The 17,358-nt window shown below is 35.6% G+C and overlaps 3 protein-coding genes across 4 annotated transcripts; all 3 read left to right on the forward strand.

Annotated features, from left to right (window-relative positions):
* Positions 1–447: 447 nt before the first annotated feature.
* Positions 448–7,528, forward strand: LOC104237012 (vesicle-associated membrane protein 714). Of its 2 annotated transcripts, none has more exons than XM_009791068.2 (4): positions 448–961; positions 2,096–2,286; positions 5,862–6,025; positions 6,616–7,042. In XM_009791068.2, the coding sequence occupies exons 1-4, from the start codon at positions 745–747 to the stop codon at positions 6,695–6,697; spliced, it is 654 nt and encodes a 217-aa protein (XP_009789370.1). In that variant the 5' UTR covers positions 448–744; the 3' UTR covers positions 6,698–7,042. The 2 variants fall into 2 exon arrangements, with proteins under 2 accessions (XP_009789370.1, XP_009789369.1); XM_009791067.2 differs by lacking the exon at positions 6,616–7,042 and adding an exon at positions 7,078–7,528 and having other exon boundaries at positions 457–961.
* A 4,011-nt stretch (positions 7,529–11,539) lies between these two features.
* Positions 11,540–13,363, forward strand: LOC104237013 (neoxanthin synthase, chloroplastic). The gene has a single exon (XM_009791069.2). The coding sequence runs from the start codon at positions 11,669–11,671 to the stop codon at positions 13,166–13,168; it is 1,500 nt and encodes a 499-aa protein (XP_009789371.1). The 5' UTR covers positions 11,540–11,668; the 3' UTR covers positions 13,169–13,363.
* Positions 13,364–14,514: 1,151 nt separating this feature from the next.
* Positions 14,515–17,358, forward strand: LOC104237014 (casparian strip membrane protein 2-like). The gene is made up of 3 exons (XM_009791071.1): positions 14,515–14,956; positions 15,590–15,713; positions 16,920–17,358. Exons 1-3 carry the CDS (start codon positions 14,667–14,669, stop codon positions 17,133–17,135), a joined length of 630 nt encoding a protein of 209 aa, XP_009789373.1. The 5' UTR covers positions 14,515–14,666; the 3' UTR covers positions 17,136–17,358.

Genomic DNA, 17,358 nt, shown 5'->3' on the forward strand with positions numbered 1-17,358 from the left:
ATTGTTACTACTAATTTTAAAAAAAATTATTTTAAAAAATTATTTTTTGTTGGACTGACTAAACAAGAAAGAGTGTTACACAAATTGAAATGAAAGGATTATCACTTTTGCAACTGAACTTTAAACAAAATAAAACAATAGTAGTTGATTTTCACTAAGTTCTCAGAACAAAACTTAAGAACAAATTATATACAAGTCGGAAAGAATGGCATTCGCTCGTCCTCCTTAATGCTAGATGAGTTTAATTGGTTGAGGATTTTACTCCACTTTTACCGATGATTTATCCATTTCTAAAGCAGATAATATGAATAATATGTATATTTGACTCAAGTCTAAAAATTGATTATCAAACTTATTTTTTAGTAAATAATACAGACGAATACTTGTATTTTTTTTATCCGTAGTGAGGTGCTTAGCTGAAGAAGGTGGAAGTCCAATGTTTAGTAAAGGGGGAAGGGGAAGAGGAAGAGGAAGAGGTCAATGTGATAACTAACAAACTCAAGGGGTGTAAAGTGCATAGATAGAAAATAAGAGGACAGGTAGTTCTGATTTCCGTGAAATCTTGTGTGACCTTGTCAAAACCCGACACCAAAACCTCCGTAGACTTTCCGGTATAGCCCAATCAGTCCCGATTCTTCATTATCTCAGAACTCCTTGGAATATTTCTCTAATTCGATACGTATCCCCAATTTTTACTGGAGTCAACTCAACAGCTCCATTTGAAGCAGAGAAAGAGATAGAAAAATGGCGATACTGTATGCGGTTGTGGCGAGAGGCACAACGGTGCTGGCGGAGTTCAGTGCGGTGACAGGGAACACAGGGGCGGTGGCGCGAAGAATATTGGAGAAGCTTCCAGGTGAAACGGAATCGAGGCTTTGTTTCTCTCAAGATCGATACATCTTCCACATACTCCGATCTGACGGACTCAGCTTCCTTTGTATGGCCAACGACACCTTCGGAAGTCAGTATAAAATTCCCTCTCTTTTTTAAAGTTTTCTTAAAGCTTCCGTTTTGATCAATTTACTACTCCAATTGTAAAATTAATCTGAACTATAGAGCTAAGAACACAATAAAACTTGTTCTCCCGTTCGGTCTTTTACCTTTAAACATCAGCTAGGAAGAATTGAACTATGAATAACGGAATGGAGATAGGCACCCAAGGGTGTGACCTAATGATCAATGAAATGTGAGGTGAACCATGAGGTCTTGGGATTAATTCCTAGCAGAGGCAAAAAATACTAGGCGATTTCTTCTCATCCGTCTATAAGCTTTATTGGCAGCTTACTGGTACCTGTGTAGGTGGGAGGCAGTAGGTACTCCGTACTCGATGGAATAGTCGAGGTGCGCGCAAACCGGCGGAGCTAGAGTGTAGCCAGCGGGTTCGGCCGAACCCAGTAGCTTTGGTTCGAACCTTGTATTTGTCTTAAAAAATTCATTAAATATGTATATAATTTAGAACTCAGTAACTTAAGACGATTAGAATTCCAAACTCATAAGCTTGAAATCCTGGTTCCGCCTCTGGCGCAAACTAGCCCTGTCACGACCATCATAAAAAGAAAAATAACATAATGGAGATAGGTTTAGGTTTCCAAAGCTTTTGTGAGTGTTTGGTTTTGGTGCTCTTGGTAGTTCGATGTCAGAAAGACCAAGTTTTATGGCGTCAATGCCAAATAGAAGCGAATTAGTTGACTTCTTCTTTTCTGATTGGGTCAAAATGCACACTTGATCACTATTTCTAGAGATAGGTTTAGGTTTCCAAAGCTTTTGCGAGTGTTTGGTTTTGGTGCTCTTGGTAGTTCGATGTCAGAAAAGACCAAGTTTTATGGCTTCAATGCCAAATAGAAGCTAATTAGTCGACTTCTCATATTCTGATTGGGCCAAAATGCACACTTGATCATCCTATTTCTATTTTGCAAATTTCACAATGACCTTCTTACTTTCCTAGTGCTATCTTTTAACACTTCAAGACAGAAATATTGTTGGCATTGAAGAATTTATGAATTGATATTGTCTGGATCTTTTGCTAATTGAAAATTCTGTTAGTCATATGAGTCATCCTTCACTGTCTGTTACTAATGGTACATGCTTTACTTAGGGAGGATTCCTTTCTCATACCTGGAGGATATTCAGATGAGGTTCATGAAGAACTACGGCAAGGTGGTTTCTTATGCTCCTGCCTATGCCATGAATGATGAATTCTCAAGGGTCTTACATCAGCAAATGGAGTTCTTTTCAAGTAATCCAAGTGCAGATACACTAAATCGTGTCAGAGGAGAAGTTGGTGAGGCAAGTATCTTTTCTGTTTACCTGCACCAGAGTGTAGTGAAGTTTGAGGATTCTGTGTGTCAGCTTCGTTTGTTCTTCTTATTTGTGCTTTAGGTTTTGTGCCAATGAATGCATGCATTAACTGTCCAGATATCCAATTTTTTTTGGATTATCAAAGATTCATATTCATGGGCACTTAAGGCCTCATTTGTTTTTTTTAAGATTAATACGTCTGAATCTGAATACACATCTGAATATTAAGATAAGTATGTATTAAGATTAAAACATCTGAATCTGAACACACATCTGAACATATTAAGACGTGTATTAAGATCTGAATACTAAAAATTAGGGTTGTTTGATTTTTGAGATCTGAATGTATAAAATATATCTTTATTTGAAAAATAATAAACATAAAATTCAAATGAAATACTAACTAATCTAATATTCTATTGATAAAATATATAGTTTTTCAAAAAAAATGATAGTTGTTGGTGGTGATGGCTAACGGGTGAATGCCGACTAGAGGCGGTGGTAGTTTTGGTTGATGATGGTAGTTCATGCTAGTAGTGATTGATAGTGGTGGCGATTATGATTGAGGATGGTAGTGGTGGGTGATGATAGTTAATAATGGCGGATGGCAGTGTTGTCAAAGGCGCGCTTAAAGCACGCTTAAGCCCTGAAGCGAGGCTAAAAACATGTTGAGCGCTTCGCCTCGCTTTGTGGGCGCTTTAGTGTCGCATCAAGGCTCTAAGGACTAAGGCATACTTTTCCATGCCAATGAGTATAAGCCTGAAAAGGCAACATTAAACAATTGATATTTCGCTTTATCATAATTTTTTTTCAATTTCTTTGTCTATTTGTTATTCATGCTTATAATTATTAGTCTTGGACTACATATATATATTTTTACTTTTTCTCCTGTTGCGCCTTTTTCATTAAAGCCCACGCTTTAGTTGCGCTTTGCGTTTAATGCCCCAACGGACCTTAGAACTTTTTTGCGCTTTTCGCCTTTGATAACACTAGCGGTTGGTGGTTTGTGATTGAGGAAGGTGGTGGTAGGTTATAATAATAGGCGGTGCGGGTTGTGGTTGTTGATGGTGATGGGGTGTTTAGTTGTGGTAGTTGAGGTGGATATGTATGGATTATGGGTGAGAATGATGATGGTCGGAGTGGTGGGGATGGTGGGTGGTGATGGTCGATAATTGTGGCGGCTATGATTGAGGATGATGGTGCCATGGTGGTGGTGGTGGTTGAGTATGATGGTGGTGGTGGCATGGTGGTAGTTGATAAATGGTTGGGGTGGCGGTAGTTAATAATGAATATGTGATAGCATCTTAATGAAATTAAGTTTCTATTATAGATCTTAATCATACTGATCAATTCAGACCAATTAAGTGGTTGTGAAGTAAAAAAAACAAACACACTTAATGATTAAGTTCTGAATATTAAGATTCAGACTTTAAAAACAAACGCACTTAATGTCTGAGATCTGAATGATTAAGATTCAAACCTCCATTAAGTGTAGAGCCGGTAAAATGGGCTTGGCCCGTGAGGCTAGCTCAACCCAGCCCGCTACTTGGGTAGGGCTGGGTTGGGATTTTTTTTAGCCCATTTAAAAGTGAGGCTTATAAGCCCGGCCCAAGTCAGTCTGCTGGCCCTTGAGGCTTGATAGAGACTGGGCCGGCCTATGGGCCAAAAGTTAATTAAATTCAAATTTAAATATTTAAAAAAATTAAAAACTAAAAAAATATTAACTTTTCAACCTTAGATTGATCATTTATCCTTCCATATCAACTAGAATTTATATTTTTGATATGCATGTAGTATGACAAGATTAATTTTCTTTTGCTTAATTAACAACGAACTAGGAAAGTTTTAAGTGGCCAATAATATTTTTTTTCAAAAGAAAACATTACTTTAAGTGGCCAATGATCAGTTTGGTTACTTTAATATATTATTAGTTATTAATTATTAAATTGTTCTTCAATATAGTAAAAGGTTAAGTTTTAATACCCAAAGAAAATTGACAACTAGAAAATTTCATGAATTGTAAAATTTTTATGGACTATATTGATGAAATCAACAAATAATGTTAAACCTAAATTGTAAAACCTTAACATATAAACTTATTGAAGCAATTCGTGAACCTAAGAAAAGTGAAAGAAAAGTACTAAAACAATATTCATGTAACGTTAAAAAAAGAAGAGCTAGAGATATAGAGAATTTGCATTTCAATTACGAGATTCCTTGTCAAATATCAAGATCTTGTACGCTCTAAATAAACAGAAGTCATTCATATGATTAAGAGATTATGTCACGAAAAAGTATCTAAAGATTTGAAGAAATATTTTTTTCTAAAAAAATTGAAGGGCCGGCCCGCCCTAGCCCGTGGCCCTCTTAGGGCTGGGCTGGGCTGGGCTGGCCATTTTAAGGCCCATATAGATGAAGGGTCGACCCGCCCTAGCCCACCAAATTTAAAAGCCCATGAGGCTTGGGCTGGATTGGGCTGGGCTAGCCCGTTTTGACAGCTCTAATTAAGTGCAAACAAATGAGGCCTAAATGAGTTAACATATTTTTTGAAGTGCTAAACTCTTTTTTTAGAAATGATTGCACCGTTAAACTCTCAATCGTTAGTGATGATTTTTCAATGCTCATTCATGCCAAAATAACTACTCCTTTCCTAAGTTGCTCTGACACGAGTGCGGATGTCCGACATGGGTGCGGATCTAGAGGTCAGATCCTTCGAGACGTAAATTCTAAGATTCGGGGATACGGATCTTAGTACGGTGCGAGGATCCGGCTAAAAATAATTCAAAAATATAAAAATATATCTAAATTATCAGAAATTTTGTGGAATACTTATATATAGCTTGTAAAATGTGGATTTCTTTTTTATTCTCAAGTTGTAGATAAGTAAAGGATTGATTTCCTAGATAAGGTGTGCTATTTTCTTCAAATTTATCCCAGTGTTAGTTCTGATTTCGGGAATCAAATTGTATCTCGTCTCAAATTTTTTTGTTCGTCGCGGTCAAAGCACCCAAAATTGTTTGACCAGATTCGGTACGGATCCCATACCCATACTAGTGTCGTGTCGACATGGGTGCGGCACCTAAACTGCTATGTCGGAGCAACTTAGCTCCTTTCCTTGTCTAGTTACTTTGATATCTGAATGCCTTAGGTTCAAATTATGATCCTGTACCTCCATTTCATAAAAGTCAAGAAGCAATTAGTGATCCTAATGTCTCATGCTAAGCCAAACAATCACCTACCATTGTGAACTGCATACCATTATGACCACTTGATTTTTGCTGTATTAACTAAAAAATGCGACAGTTTATCTTACAATAGAAGTTTCTGTAGAAAAAGGAAAGAAATATTACACCTTATAGCATTAGTTATATGATTATGGTTGTATTGCATCATTTACACGTGTTCTGTTCCCCTTTTGGCTGAAGAACTTTATCGTGTATTTACATCGTGATATGCCACTGCTGCCTCCTCCTTCCCACATCCCCCTTCTCTTCCCCCAGCCCTTCCTTTCATGTAGTGCAACTATTCTAAAAGTAAAATAAACTACTTCAATGTACATCCAGATACGCACCATCATGGTTGATAATATTGAGAAAATACTTGAAAGAGGGGATCGGATTGAGCTCCTTGTTGACAAAACAGCAACGATGCAAGACAGTGCATTTCATTTCAGGAAACAGTCAAAGCGCCTTAGGAGAGCTCTTTGGATGAAAAACGCAAAGCTCCTGTAAGTCTCTTTTACAAAATATTATAGATTTAGTCGCATCAACTGAGAGTGACTACACTCTTACTGTGACTTATGTCAAGCTCAGAACACCGTTAATGCAATGACATATACCATGACAATACTTGCTCTACTCAATGCCAGCTTTCTCTTCTATTAATGCCTTGACATCAGTGTTGTTAAAGTTGTGCTTGAAATTCGCTTAAGCTCTAAATCTAGTTGCAGTGCAAACTGGCATTGTTCTTCTCTTAGGTGACATTTCAGTGTATACACCGAGGCGCTAAGGCTTGTTCAGCAGCCATGGGTTGTCTTGAAAAGTTCTCTACTAAACAATAAGAATATATAGTTGGTAAAGCAATTTTATAATCGTTAACAACACACATGGATGAATATGTTTGTATGTAGGGGAAAAATATTTAGTCTAAGAAAATGGGTTAATACTCTGTGTTCTAGTATTTTATATGACATTCTTTCCTTTTTAGTCTTATTCCAAAAAAGAATGACGTATTTCTATATTTGGAAACTTTAATTTTAAAACTTATGTTTTTCTCTTAGTATATTAACATAGAGGTATATATTCTCCGCTGTCACAGGAAATGCTTAATTTACTATTGCGAGTGGATGTGCATAGTTGGGCAAACAGCATATGTATCACTGGTAGCAAACAACACCTAAATTAGCATTTAATCCCCCCCGCCCTCCTCTCTCTCTCTCTCTCTCGTTTTGTTTCCCTGGGGGTGGGGCGGTCTTTACAACATAAATTGATTCATTTTTCATGTACATCACTGATTATATCATCTTGATAAAGCAGCTTTACATACATGACTCCCTCTGCTGACACTAGGTTTATTGTTTAGCCCTTGGTCTAGGCTTGTGGTCTTCCCATTTTTCACAGATCTATTTGTTTGATGAGCATGCTTTGAGAACTGTTACATGTAATCTAGTACTCTTGTTACTTCAGTGTATGCAAAAGGTGGCATTTCTTGTCTAAGTAGGTCCTTAATTGGAAGTTTATATTCTGTCCATTTGAGCTTTGTAACTTCTACTAATGACAGGGCTTTGTTAACATGCCTGATTGTGCTGTTCCTTTACTTGATAATTGCTGCTTGTTGTGGAGGCATCACTCTACCTTCCTGCAGATCATGAATTCTTTGGTAAGGGACACCATAGCTGCCTGTAGTATGGTTCAGATTTTCAAATGGATTTGGATAAGAACTATAAATCACTCTGAAAGATTCTTGTATAATCAACCGTGTTGATTCTCATTCTGGCACCTTTCAGAGTACAGGTTAAAAGAATGATAAGGTTTGTATTGTTGTTGTCTTTTTTCCCTCTACCATGTTGTAAATGCTCCAGTAAACTCCTTAGATTATTCTAAAGCATTGGATCTTCCATATTATGTATTTGTAGATATTTGATAAGTTCAACGCCCTGTTTGTAATTGTAACGTTCTGCTGTGACTTCACCACCTTCAAATATTTACCATGTCAATTCACCTTTTTCAAATATGGGGTGGTTGAGGCTTTTGTATCGGTGAGTAAATACTGCATACCAATAATTCTAGTTTGTGGGAAGAGTTCTATTGCCTAGGAAGTAGATGACCCTTCCTATCCTACGAGAATTGGATATTTGTAAAATCCAAGTTTTGGATCACTCTTTCTCAGACATAAAAATGGGGCATTTGCATCGATACTCGCTTTTTGTCACATTTTAACTTGTGCCACTTTGCAAGAAAAATTGCAAGCGTACCCACTTTTTCGCATAACTTCAGCATACGGGGCTGAAGTAGCAAAGACAATCACGCAAAACTTCAGCATTCTAGTAGCGGGCCTGAAGTTTAGCTCTAGAGCTGAAGTTTTTTTACCACCTATTAATATTACATACTAGAGCTGAAGTTTCCAGTTACAACACAAAAACTTCAGCTCTAGAGCTGAAGTTTTTTTACCACCTATTAATATTACATACTAGAGCTGAAGTTTCCAGTTACAACACAAAAACTTCAGCTCTAAAGCTGAAGTTTTTTTACCACCTATTAATATTACATACTAGAGCTGAAGTTTTTTTACCACTTATTAATATTACATACTAGAGCTGAAGTTTCCAGTTACAACACAAAAACTTCAGCTCTAGAGTTGAAGTTTTTTTACCACCTATTAATATTATATACTAGAGCTGAAGTTTTCAGTTACAACACAAAAACATCAGCTCTAGAGCTGAAGTTTTTGTCTTTGTAACAGGGAAACTTCAGCTATAGAGTGTTCAATATAGCAACATGCATAGCATTTTGTCCATTTGCTGTTAAGCATTTCTGAGCAATCTGGGCAGTAAGAATATGCTCGTTAGCTATTCGCAACACACGACATAGCATGAATTAGGATCAATATGAGGGAAACCTAACTGCTTCTTCATTGCTCATCATTCTTTTTTTCTAAAGAAACAACCATTTAGGTAGTACTATTAGTTTTTTAAACGACACATTTAATCACACAGAAAGAGCGAATGCAATTTTATCACCATTCACCAGCCATCATCTAACCAGTCAATTGAGGAATAACAACGAACTTGGAAATTTCAATGATGCCAAAATCGTAGGTTTTTATATTGTTCTAAAATTGAATAAGAATGAGAGCCCATAAAGAAGAAGAAGAAGAAGAAGAAGAAGAAGAAGAAGAAGAAGAAGAAGAAGAAGAAGAAGAAGAAGAAGAAGAAGAAGAAGAAAATGAAGGAGGAGGAGAAAGAGAGCTGAAGTTATTTAAAAAGGGGGTACAAGTTAAAAAAATTTAAAAAAATGGGTATATATTAAATGGGGGCGACCAAATAGGGCGCCTGTGCAATTTTTTCCATAAAAATCATTACAATTAAGCCTCTCTATAACACCATTATTTGTTCTGATATTTATTGGCTTTTATAGTGAATGACTGTTATAAACCTATAGTAGCATTTGGCGTTTAAATACTTTTTGGTTGTTATAAATAAAATTCATCCAAAAATTGATTTTTTCCTCTTACATATAAAAGATAAGATATTTAAATTTAAATATTCAAAAGATATGTATAATTTACTATTTAAATATTAAAGAAAGCTAATACATTAGTAATAAATTCATAACTAAATGTACAAAAATTTAAACTTTAATGTGCATATTTTAAAACTACTAGAATTAAATTCTTGAAGGATTATAAGAGTTTAACAGTTGAATTTTCTATCTCAGTCCAAGTAGTAGTAGGTTGAAGTCAAAATCTTTAAACTTATTATTAGTGATGTTAGAGATTCTATATGGCTGATATAGAAGGGTACTTTTACAAAAAGCGTACTGCTAGAAAAATAAATGTTGCTTTTGTAGGTAAAAAGTTGTTACATAGAGATAAAATATAAAATAAAATTTTGATATTGTGAATAACTATTACTATATAAGATTAACTGGGGCCCATTGAAAAGGTTAAGTATTAATTTGGTAGGAAAGTATCATGACTTCATTATTCTTTCTTGTGCTGGTGCTGTTTTTATTAGGCCGAACGGTATGATGCCAAATTAGCGTCCTTTGTGCCTCTCCACAATGAGCATTCCAACTACTAGGATAATGCCAAATTGTCTAATCAAAATGCACGTTTAGGCCATATAGCTCATCTGGGCTCTCTAACTTACTTTGCCACGTGGTGATTAGATCTAGGTTGAAGAAGGTCATATGGGCCCCAGTTACGCTTAATAGCTGCACAAATTTCTTGCCGTCCATGCACTGACTACAAGGCAAATCCACTATCCGTTGGTGTTTCGTAGGTCGTACATAGGTCGGGTTGATTCGGATTTTACAATTACCAAACCAAACCAATTATGTCGGGTTATTAAATCTAAAGACCAAACCAAACCAATAAAACTCGGATTTTTCACTCTCGATTTTTCTCGGGTTTTTGGGTTATTCAGATATCTCGAAGTTTTTTTTCCGGGTAAAATCTTCGTAGAAAAAAACATACAAATTGTGCTCAAAATATTTCTTTAATCCTAGTAAGATACAACTATATAAAGTATTTTCCAAGAAAATAATACAAAATATGAGATGTGTCATGGCATTATCCTAAAATATTCAACAATAAAGACAATAAAATTATGTAATATGAATATTGCTAATTAAAAAGCCATAATAAAAATAAACATAATCTAAAAGTACTAAGTCATGCTAAAATAAGTAGATTAATAAGGGAGTATTAATTACATGACTAAACGCTAAAGAAAAAATAAAAATAGGTAATGCATTTTTTTAAATTATTGCAAAACAAAAAATAGATATTCAATACATTCCCGTTCATAGTATTGAATTGAATGTCTTTTGTTAGCATTATTATTGATTTGATTTTGGTTTGGGCTTTTGTTAGCATTATTTAATTTACTAATGTTAATGGCTATAAAACTTATTGGAACATTTAAAAGTTCTAAGTCCAACCTTGAAATAATACCTTAAAAGATAAAATTATGAAATTTTTTAAGAAATATTTATAAATTACATCACAATAAGTATATTTATATATTAAATATATCTAAAATTTCTATATATGTAATGTCGGGTTGGTTTGGTTTCGGTTTGACTTTCTTTAGTTAAAACCAAACCAAGCCAAGTATGGTTGGATTTTTTTTTCCAACACCAAACCATAGTCGAATTCTTTTTCTCGGGTTGATTCGGATTATTGGGGTGGTACGGTTTATCAGTTTCCTTTGTACACCCTAGTGCTTTGTAATGTAGAAGTTTTGCTGAGGAAGTTCTGTAACGTACCACCGAAAAATATTTTATATTTGTGGCAGAGCACTATTATTATAGGTGGTGGATATTGGCTTTTAACTCCCTCTTTGTAACCTTCACTAATTTTCTAATAGACGAGGTTTTAATGGTGCTTACACGTATCTCAATTAATTCTATGAGGTACTTACTATTTGGATATACAATTATGTGTATTGGGTAACTTTGTTCGGGACGAGTTCCAATTTTCACCCAACTTTGGAGATATTCAATCAAATAGAGGTTTTATCAGTGGACTTTGTAATCACCAAGAATTTTGTTTCATACAAAATTATGACCTTAAGTTATTGGAAGTTTGCAATAGGAAAATGATTCATTTAAGAGAGAGAAGTTATATACAAAATAGTTTATAATATCTACTAAAAGGCTGGCTTAACATGAAATCTTATTTGGTAACTAAATCTTTACTTCATTTCGTTAGTTCAATTCGATTTTTCAGCTTTCATATTTTAGTTCGTTTTTTTTTTTTGGATTAGTTTTTCTGTTGGGCATGTAAAAGAACTCCCTCAAAATTGTAGAAATAATTTGTCATGCTCTCTTCAATTCTTTTCTTTTTTTGTTATCATTAAAAGGGAGGCCAATACAAAGAAAATATGGAAGAGAGAGGTGAAGAGCAGGGACTGTGGGAAAATGCTTTTATTAACCTTATAAAAGATTCTATTCGATTAGCTCCTTTTCTTCATATTCTATTTTTTTTTTATATTGTTTTGTAATATGAGCCAAAGTAGGTACCCAAAAGCATCAATATATCCTATTGCCTCTACTCGATTTCAATTTCAATAAACTCCTCCTCCTTAAACTATATTACCTCCCACCATAAGTAGCCATTCTCCATGTTACAGTTTCTCTAAATCTAAATGGAAACTCTTCTCAAACCTTTTCCATCTCCTTTACTTTTCACTCCTACACCTCACAGGTCTATTTTTCAACTGAATTCTACTTTTCTGAATCCAACCACCCAGAACTTTTCAAGAAAAGTTCATCGCAGAAACAAAAGTAGTAGTAACAAATTTTGTAGCTTTCTTGACTTAGCACCCACATCAAAACCAGAGTCTTTAGATGTTGACATCTCATGGGTTGATCCTAATTCGGGCCGGGCTCTATTCGACGTGATCATCATCGGAGCTGGTCCTGCGGGCCTCCGGCTAGCTGAGCAAGTATCAAGATATGGTATTAAGGTATGTTGTGTTGACCCTTCACCACTTTCCATGTGGCCAAATAATTATGGTGTTTGGGTTGATGAGTTTGAGAAGTTAGGATTGGAAGATTGTTTAGATCATAAGTGGCCTATGACTTGTGTTCATATAAATGATAACAAGACTAAGTATTTGGGAAGACCATATGGTAGAGTCAGTAGAAAAAAGTTGAAGTTGAAATTGTTGAATAGTTGTGTTGATAATGGAGGGAAGTTTTATAAAGCCAAGGTTTGGAAAGTGGAGCATGAAGAATTTGAGTCTTCAGTTGTTTGTGATGATGGTAGGAAGATAAGGGGTAGTTTGATTGTAGATGCAAGTGGTTTTGCTAGTCCTTTTATAGAATATGACAAGCCAAGAAACCATGGTTATCAAATAGCTCATGGGATTTTAGCACAAGTGGATAATCATCCATTTGATTTGGATAAAATGGTGCTTATGGATTGGAGGGATTCTCATCTGGGAAATGAGCCATATTTGAGGGTGAACAATACTAAAGAACCAACATTCTTGTATGTGATGCCATTTGATAGGAATTTGGTATTCTTGGAAGAGACTTCTTTGGTGAGTCGGCCTGTGCTATCGTATAGGGAAGTGAAAAATAGGATGGTGGCAAGGTTAAGGCATTTGGGGATCAAAGTGACAAGTGTTATTGAGGATGAGAAATGTGTGATCCCCATGGGAGGACCACTTCCGCGGATCCCTCAAAATGTTATGGCAATTGGTGGAAATTCAGGGATAGTTCATCCATCGACAGGGTACATGGTGGCTCGGAGCATGGCATTGGCACCAGTTTTGGCTGAGGCCATTGCTGAGAGCCTCGGCACAACCAGAATGATAAGAGGATCTCCACTTTACCATAAAGTTTGGAATGGTTTGTGGCCTCTAGAGAGAAGAAGTGTGAGAGAATGTTACTCTTTTGGGATGGAGACTTTGTTGAAGCTTGATTTGAAAGGGACTAGGAGATTGTTTGATGCTTTCTTTGATCTTGATCCCAAATACTGGCAAGGGTTCCTTTCCTCAAGGTTGTCTGTCAAAGAACTTGCTATGCTTAGCTTGTACCTTTTTGGGCATGCCTCAAATTTGGCTAGGTTGGATATTGTTACAAAATGCCCGGTGCCCTTGGTTAAAATGATTGGAAATCTAGCAGTAGAGACCATTTGAATGTGAATGGTTGGATAATTTTAGTTTTTTTAGATTATTTTCATCTTTTCTAAATGAAAAAAATGAAAGAGGTCTCTGTAATGGTAGTTTACTTGGGACAGAAGTCTAGCGGAAAAGTAAAAGAAGAAATGGAAGCTACTATTCCCTACGTATCAAGGATTCAATATATGTGATCAAGATTGATTTTCGTGCTGATATGACTTTATACAAGATACCTGGCTAGGAAAATAGCATCGTAATCACTATCGGTCAAACTTGGACTAGTTCACAAATCCGATATCCTGTCAGAAAATATTTTGGTCTAAAATTAAAAATTGAAACTTCACTAAAGGCTGTAGAAAAGAAATTAGGATTGAACCACTGTTGAATAGAGGTAGTAAGTAGCTAACGAAATAGTCTGAGGTGTGTGCGAGCTCAAGAGATTGGTATTTATAGACGTAGAGAAGTCTGTGTCCTGCATAAGTTTTAGGATCCATGAAAATAGGATAACTCAGACAATCTGGTTGTATAGCTAAGTTATCGATCAATGCTGCATTTCAGATATGTAAGTATATAGGACAAAAGGTGAGAGGCAACATGTGATACCAAGTGTGCATTTGATTGACAGGACTAACTAATCGCTATAGTTTCCAAACACAATGAATTAACTGGATAATATCTTTTCTATAACAATAAACAGGAAAAGCATCAGTCTCATTAATCATTGACAGACAACAAATGAACTACTATTAGTAAAGTTAAAATAAATGTTCTTTTAGTCTAATGGAGTGGGTTGTGCAAATCAAGTTCTCTAATCAAGGTTGGTTTATGAACTGCTCCACAATGACCCTCTAATATCCTCAACCTACGGCCAGGCACCAGAAAACGGAGCTGCTCCATCATATCTTTTGAGAACAATGTTTAGTATGTAATTCAAGGGAAGGAATGAGCATTTACCATCCTTGAATACTATTGCCTTAGTGCGAGAACCCCATCCATAGGTTTACGTATCTGTTGGTCAGCTGCAAATTATGAAAAAACCTTAAACAAATTTGATCTCATAAGTTTTCACACTAGTACTTTTCTCTGTCTAAAATTGAATTAGGTTTTGCTTTTCATATCCAATCAAGAAACGTACTTGAAAATTTCCAAAGATGAAGAGTTTGAGTTGTAACCACTCCTCCATACAAGCGCCAATGCCTTTTTTTTTTAAGGAAAAGTATTCTCAACAATTTCATCCAAACTAATCCATGTCCCCCCCACCCCCACCCCCACCCCACCTCACCCAAAAAAAAAACCTCTACACTGATATATGGAGTATATATTTCAGCCCTGTTCATTCATAACGCAAATAGCTGTAACTTCTATCAAAGAACCATTTCACATACATCCCCCTTCTATATAATTCCAACCCTTTGTCTTACTTCTTTTATAACGCAAAAAAGCGCTTATAACTTGTGTTAAAGGACCTCTCTCAAATACATCCCCTAGCTCTCCCCTGCATATATTAATTAGTATAATGGATTCAAAATCCCATAGCCATGAAACAGCCATTAACATATCTGAAACAGAGTCCAACAAAGGAAAATCTACTGCTGCCACCATTGTAGCTACCACAAAAGCTATTCCTCATAATCACAAGGGAGGATGGCTACGAGGGGTTGCCATATTCGACTTTATTCTGCGACTTTGTGGCCTTGTGGCTGCTCTGGCTGCTGCAACTACCATGGGAACTACTGATGAAACTCTTCCTCTTTTTACTCAGTTCTTTCAGTTCGAAGCTAGCTATGATGATCTCCCTGCTTTCTCGTACGTATTATTGAATTGTGACCACCTCACTAATTCAAATTTTTCAATTTTTTCCCCACTCACGAAACAACCAATATTTTTTTCAAGTGAAATGAATGTCCAAACATAATTTCAAATTACAAATATTATTTTTCAATTTAACTCCAAATACTATTTTTTTTTTTCAAAAATTATAATTTTTATGTCTAAACGCCTACTAAATTGTTGGAAAAGCACACTTTTTATTTAATCTCTCTGTCTCAAAAAGATTGGCACTATTTCTTTATTAGTCTGTTCCAGAAAGAGTTTCACCTTTCAATATTTCCTCAATATGAAGCTTTTTTAGCCACACAAATATTATGACATGTTTCAGACCACAAGTTTCAAAAATTTTAGAGTCACACATATGTTATGGCTTATATAAGACTACATATTTTAAAAGTCTTTCCTTTTCAATTAAAGTTTGTGTCAAGTCAAACTAAAATAATCATTTTAAAACGGAGAGAGTCCTAATTTACCTTGTCAGCACTACACTATTTACAGTATCTATTTTGCTTAAATTTGCCCAATAATTAGTTATAGTAAGTTTTTTTTCTCTTTTCTACTAATTCTGATTCTAAGTTGATGAAACTGTTATATATGATTGATTTTCAGGTATTTTGTGGTGGCAAATGCTATTGCAAGTGGATACCTTGTCCTCTCTCTACCTTTCTCCATTGTTTGCATTGTTCGACCACATCTTGTTGGAGCTAGACTTCTTCTGTTAATTCTTGACACAGTAAGCAGAATAAACAAACTTTTCTTTAATGTATTTTAGGCCTCATTTTTTTAAAGATTAAGACGTCTAAATATGAATACACGTTTGAATATTAAGATGTGTATTAAGATTAAAATATTTGAATTTGAATACACATCTGAATATTAATATGTGTATTAAGATCTGAATACTAAATGATTAAGATTGTTTGATTTTTTACATCTGAATGTATAAAATTTACGTTTATTTGAAAATTAATAAACATAAAATTCAAATAAAAGACTAATTAACCTAATATTCCATCACTAAAATATATAGTTTTTTAAAATATGATAGTTGCTGGTGATGATTGGCTGACGGTATTGCTTGTGAATGCTGACTAAAAGCGGTGGTTAGTGGTAGATTTGGTTGATGGTGTCAGTTTAGGGTGGTAGCTAGTGGTGATTGGTAGTGATAGCTATTGTGATTGAGGATGGTGATAGTTAATAATGGCGGTGGTAGTTATGATTGAGGAAAATGGTGGTGGGTGGTGGTAGTTTATAATGATGGCTAGTGTCAGCTATGATCGTTAATGGTGATGGGGTGGTTAGTTGTGGTAGTTGAGGGGATGAATGTTGGTTGTCGTTGAGAATGATGGTTGTAGGAGTGATGGGGATGGTGGGTGGTGTTAGTCGACAATGGTGGCGGCTATAATTGAGGATGATGGTGGTGATGGTTGAGTACGGTGGTAGTTGATAATGATAGGCGGTGGCGGCAGTTAATAATGAATATAGATGATAACATCTTAATGAAATTAAGTCTATATTATAGATCTTACTGATATAGACCTATTAAGTGGTTGTGAAATAAAAAAATAAACACGCTTAACGATTAAGATCTAAATAATTAAGACTCAGACTTTAAAAACAAACGCACTTAATATCTGAGATCCGAATGATTAAGATTCAGACCTTTATTAAGTGCAAACAAACAAATGAGGCCTTAGATTCCTTTTGAATAATAAAGAGGTAACAAATAAATTCAGAGGCTTGTCCTCTTTAGATGCTCTTAACTATTGAGTCGTACTACAAGAAAAATAACATGCATTACAGTACAGAATAAGATTTGAGTTTTAATACTACTGTGTAAATCCTGCTAAGTGTTAATTATAACCACTACCGTCATTTGGAAAATATATAAGGGGGAAACAGGATGAATTAAGCTTATGATTAAGAAAAAATGGTGCAGGTAATGGTGGCATTTACCACGGCTGGAGCAGCTGCGGCGGCTGCCATAGTGTACTTAGCAGAAAACGGCAACTCCACCACACAATGGCTGGAGATATGCCAGCAGTTCGGCGATTTCTGCCAGCGAGCGAGCGGCGCCGTCGTGGCTTCTTTCATTGCGGCAGTCATCTTCATCTTCCTTGTCATTTTCTCTGCCTTGTCTCTCCGAAGACACTAAGACCAAATGGACATTTGGAGTCGCCACTGTTGTTTATGGAATGTACTAGTATCTTATCGTATGATGTGCTCACTTTCGCAAATATTTGGATTTGGTTTGTCTTTCATTTTGAGTTGTTGTAATGAAGTTGCACACATCTGCTTTTGACTTGTTGGACGTCAATTTGCTTATTCACTTCTCTAATACGGTTAATGAGGATTCCAAACAGAAAAATTCAAATCCA

Source organism: Nicotiana sylvestris, chromosome 6 (assembly GCF_000393655.2).
Source record: "Nicotiana sylvestris chromosome 6, ASM39365v2, whole genome shotgun sequence".
NCBI lineage: Eukaryota > Viridiplantae > Streptophyta > Magnoliopsida > Solanales > Solanaceae > Nicotiana > Nicotiana sylvestris.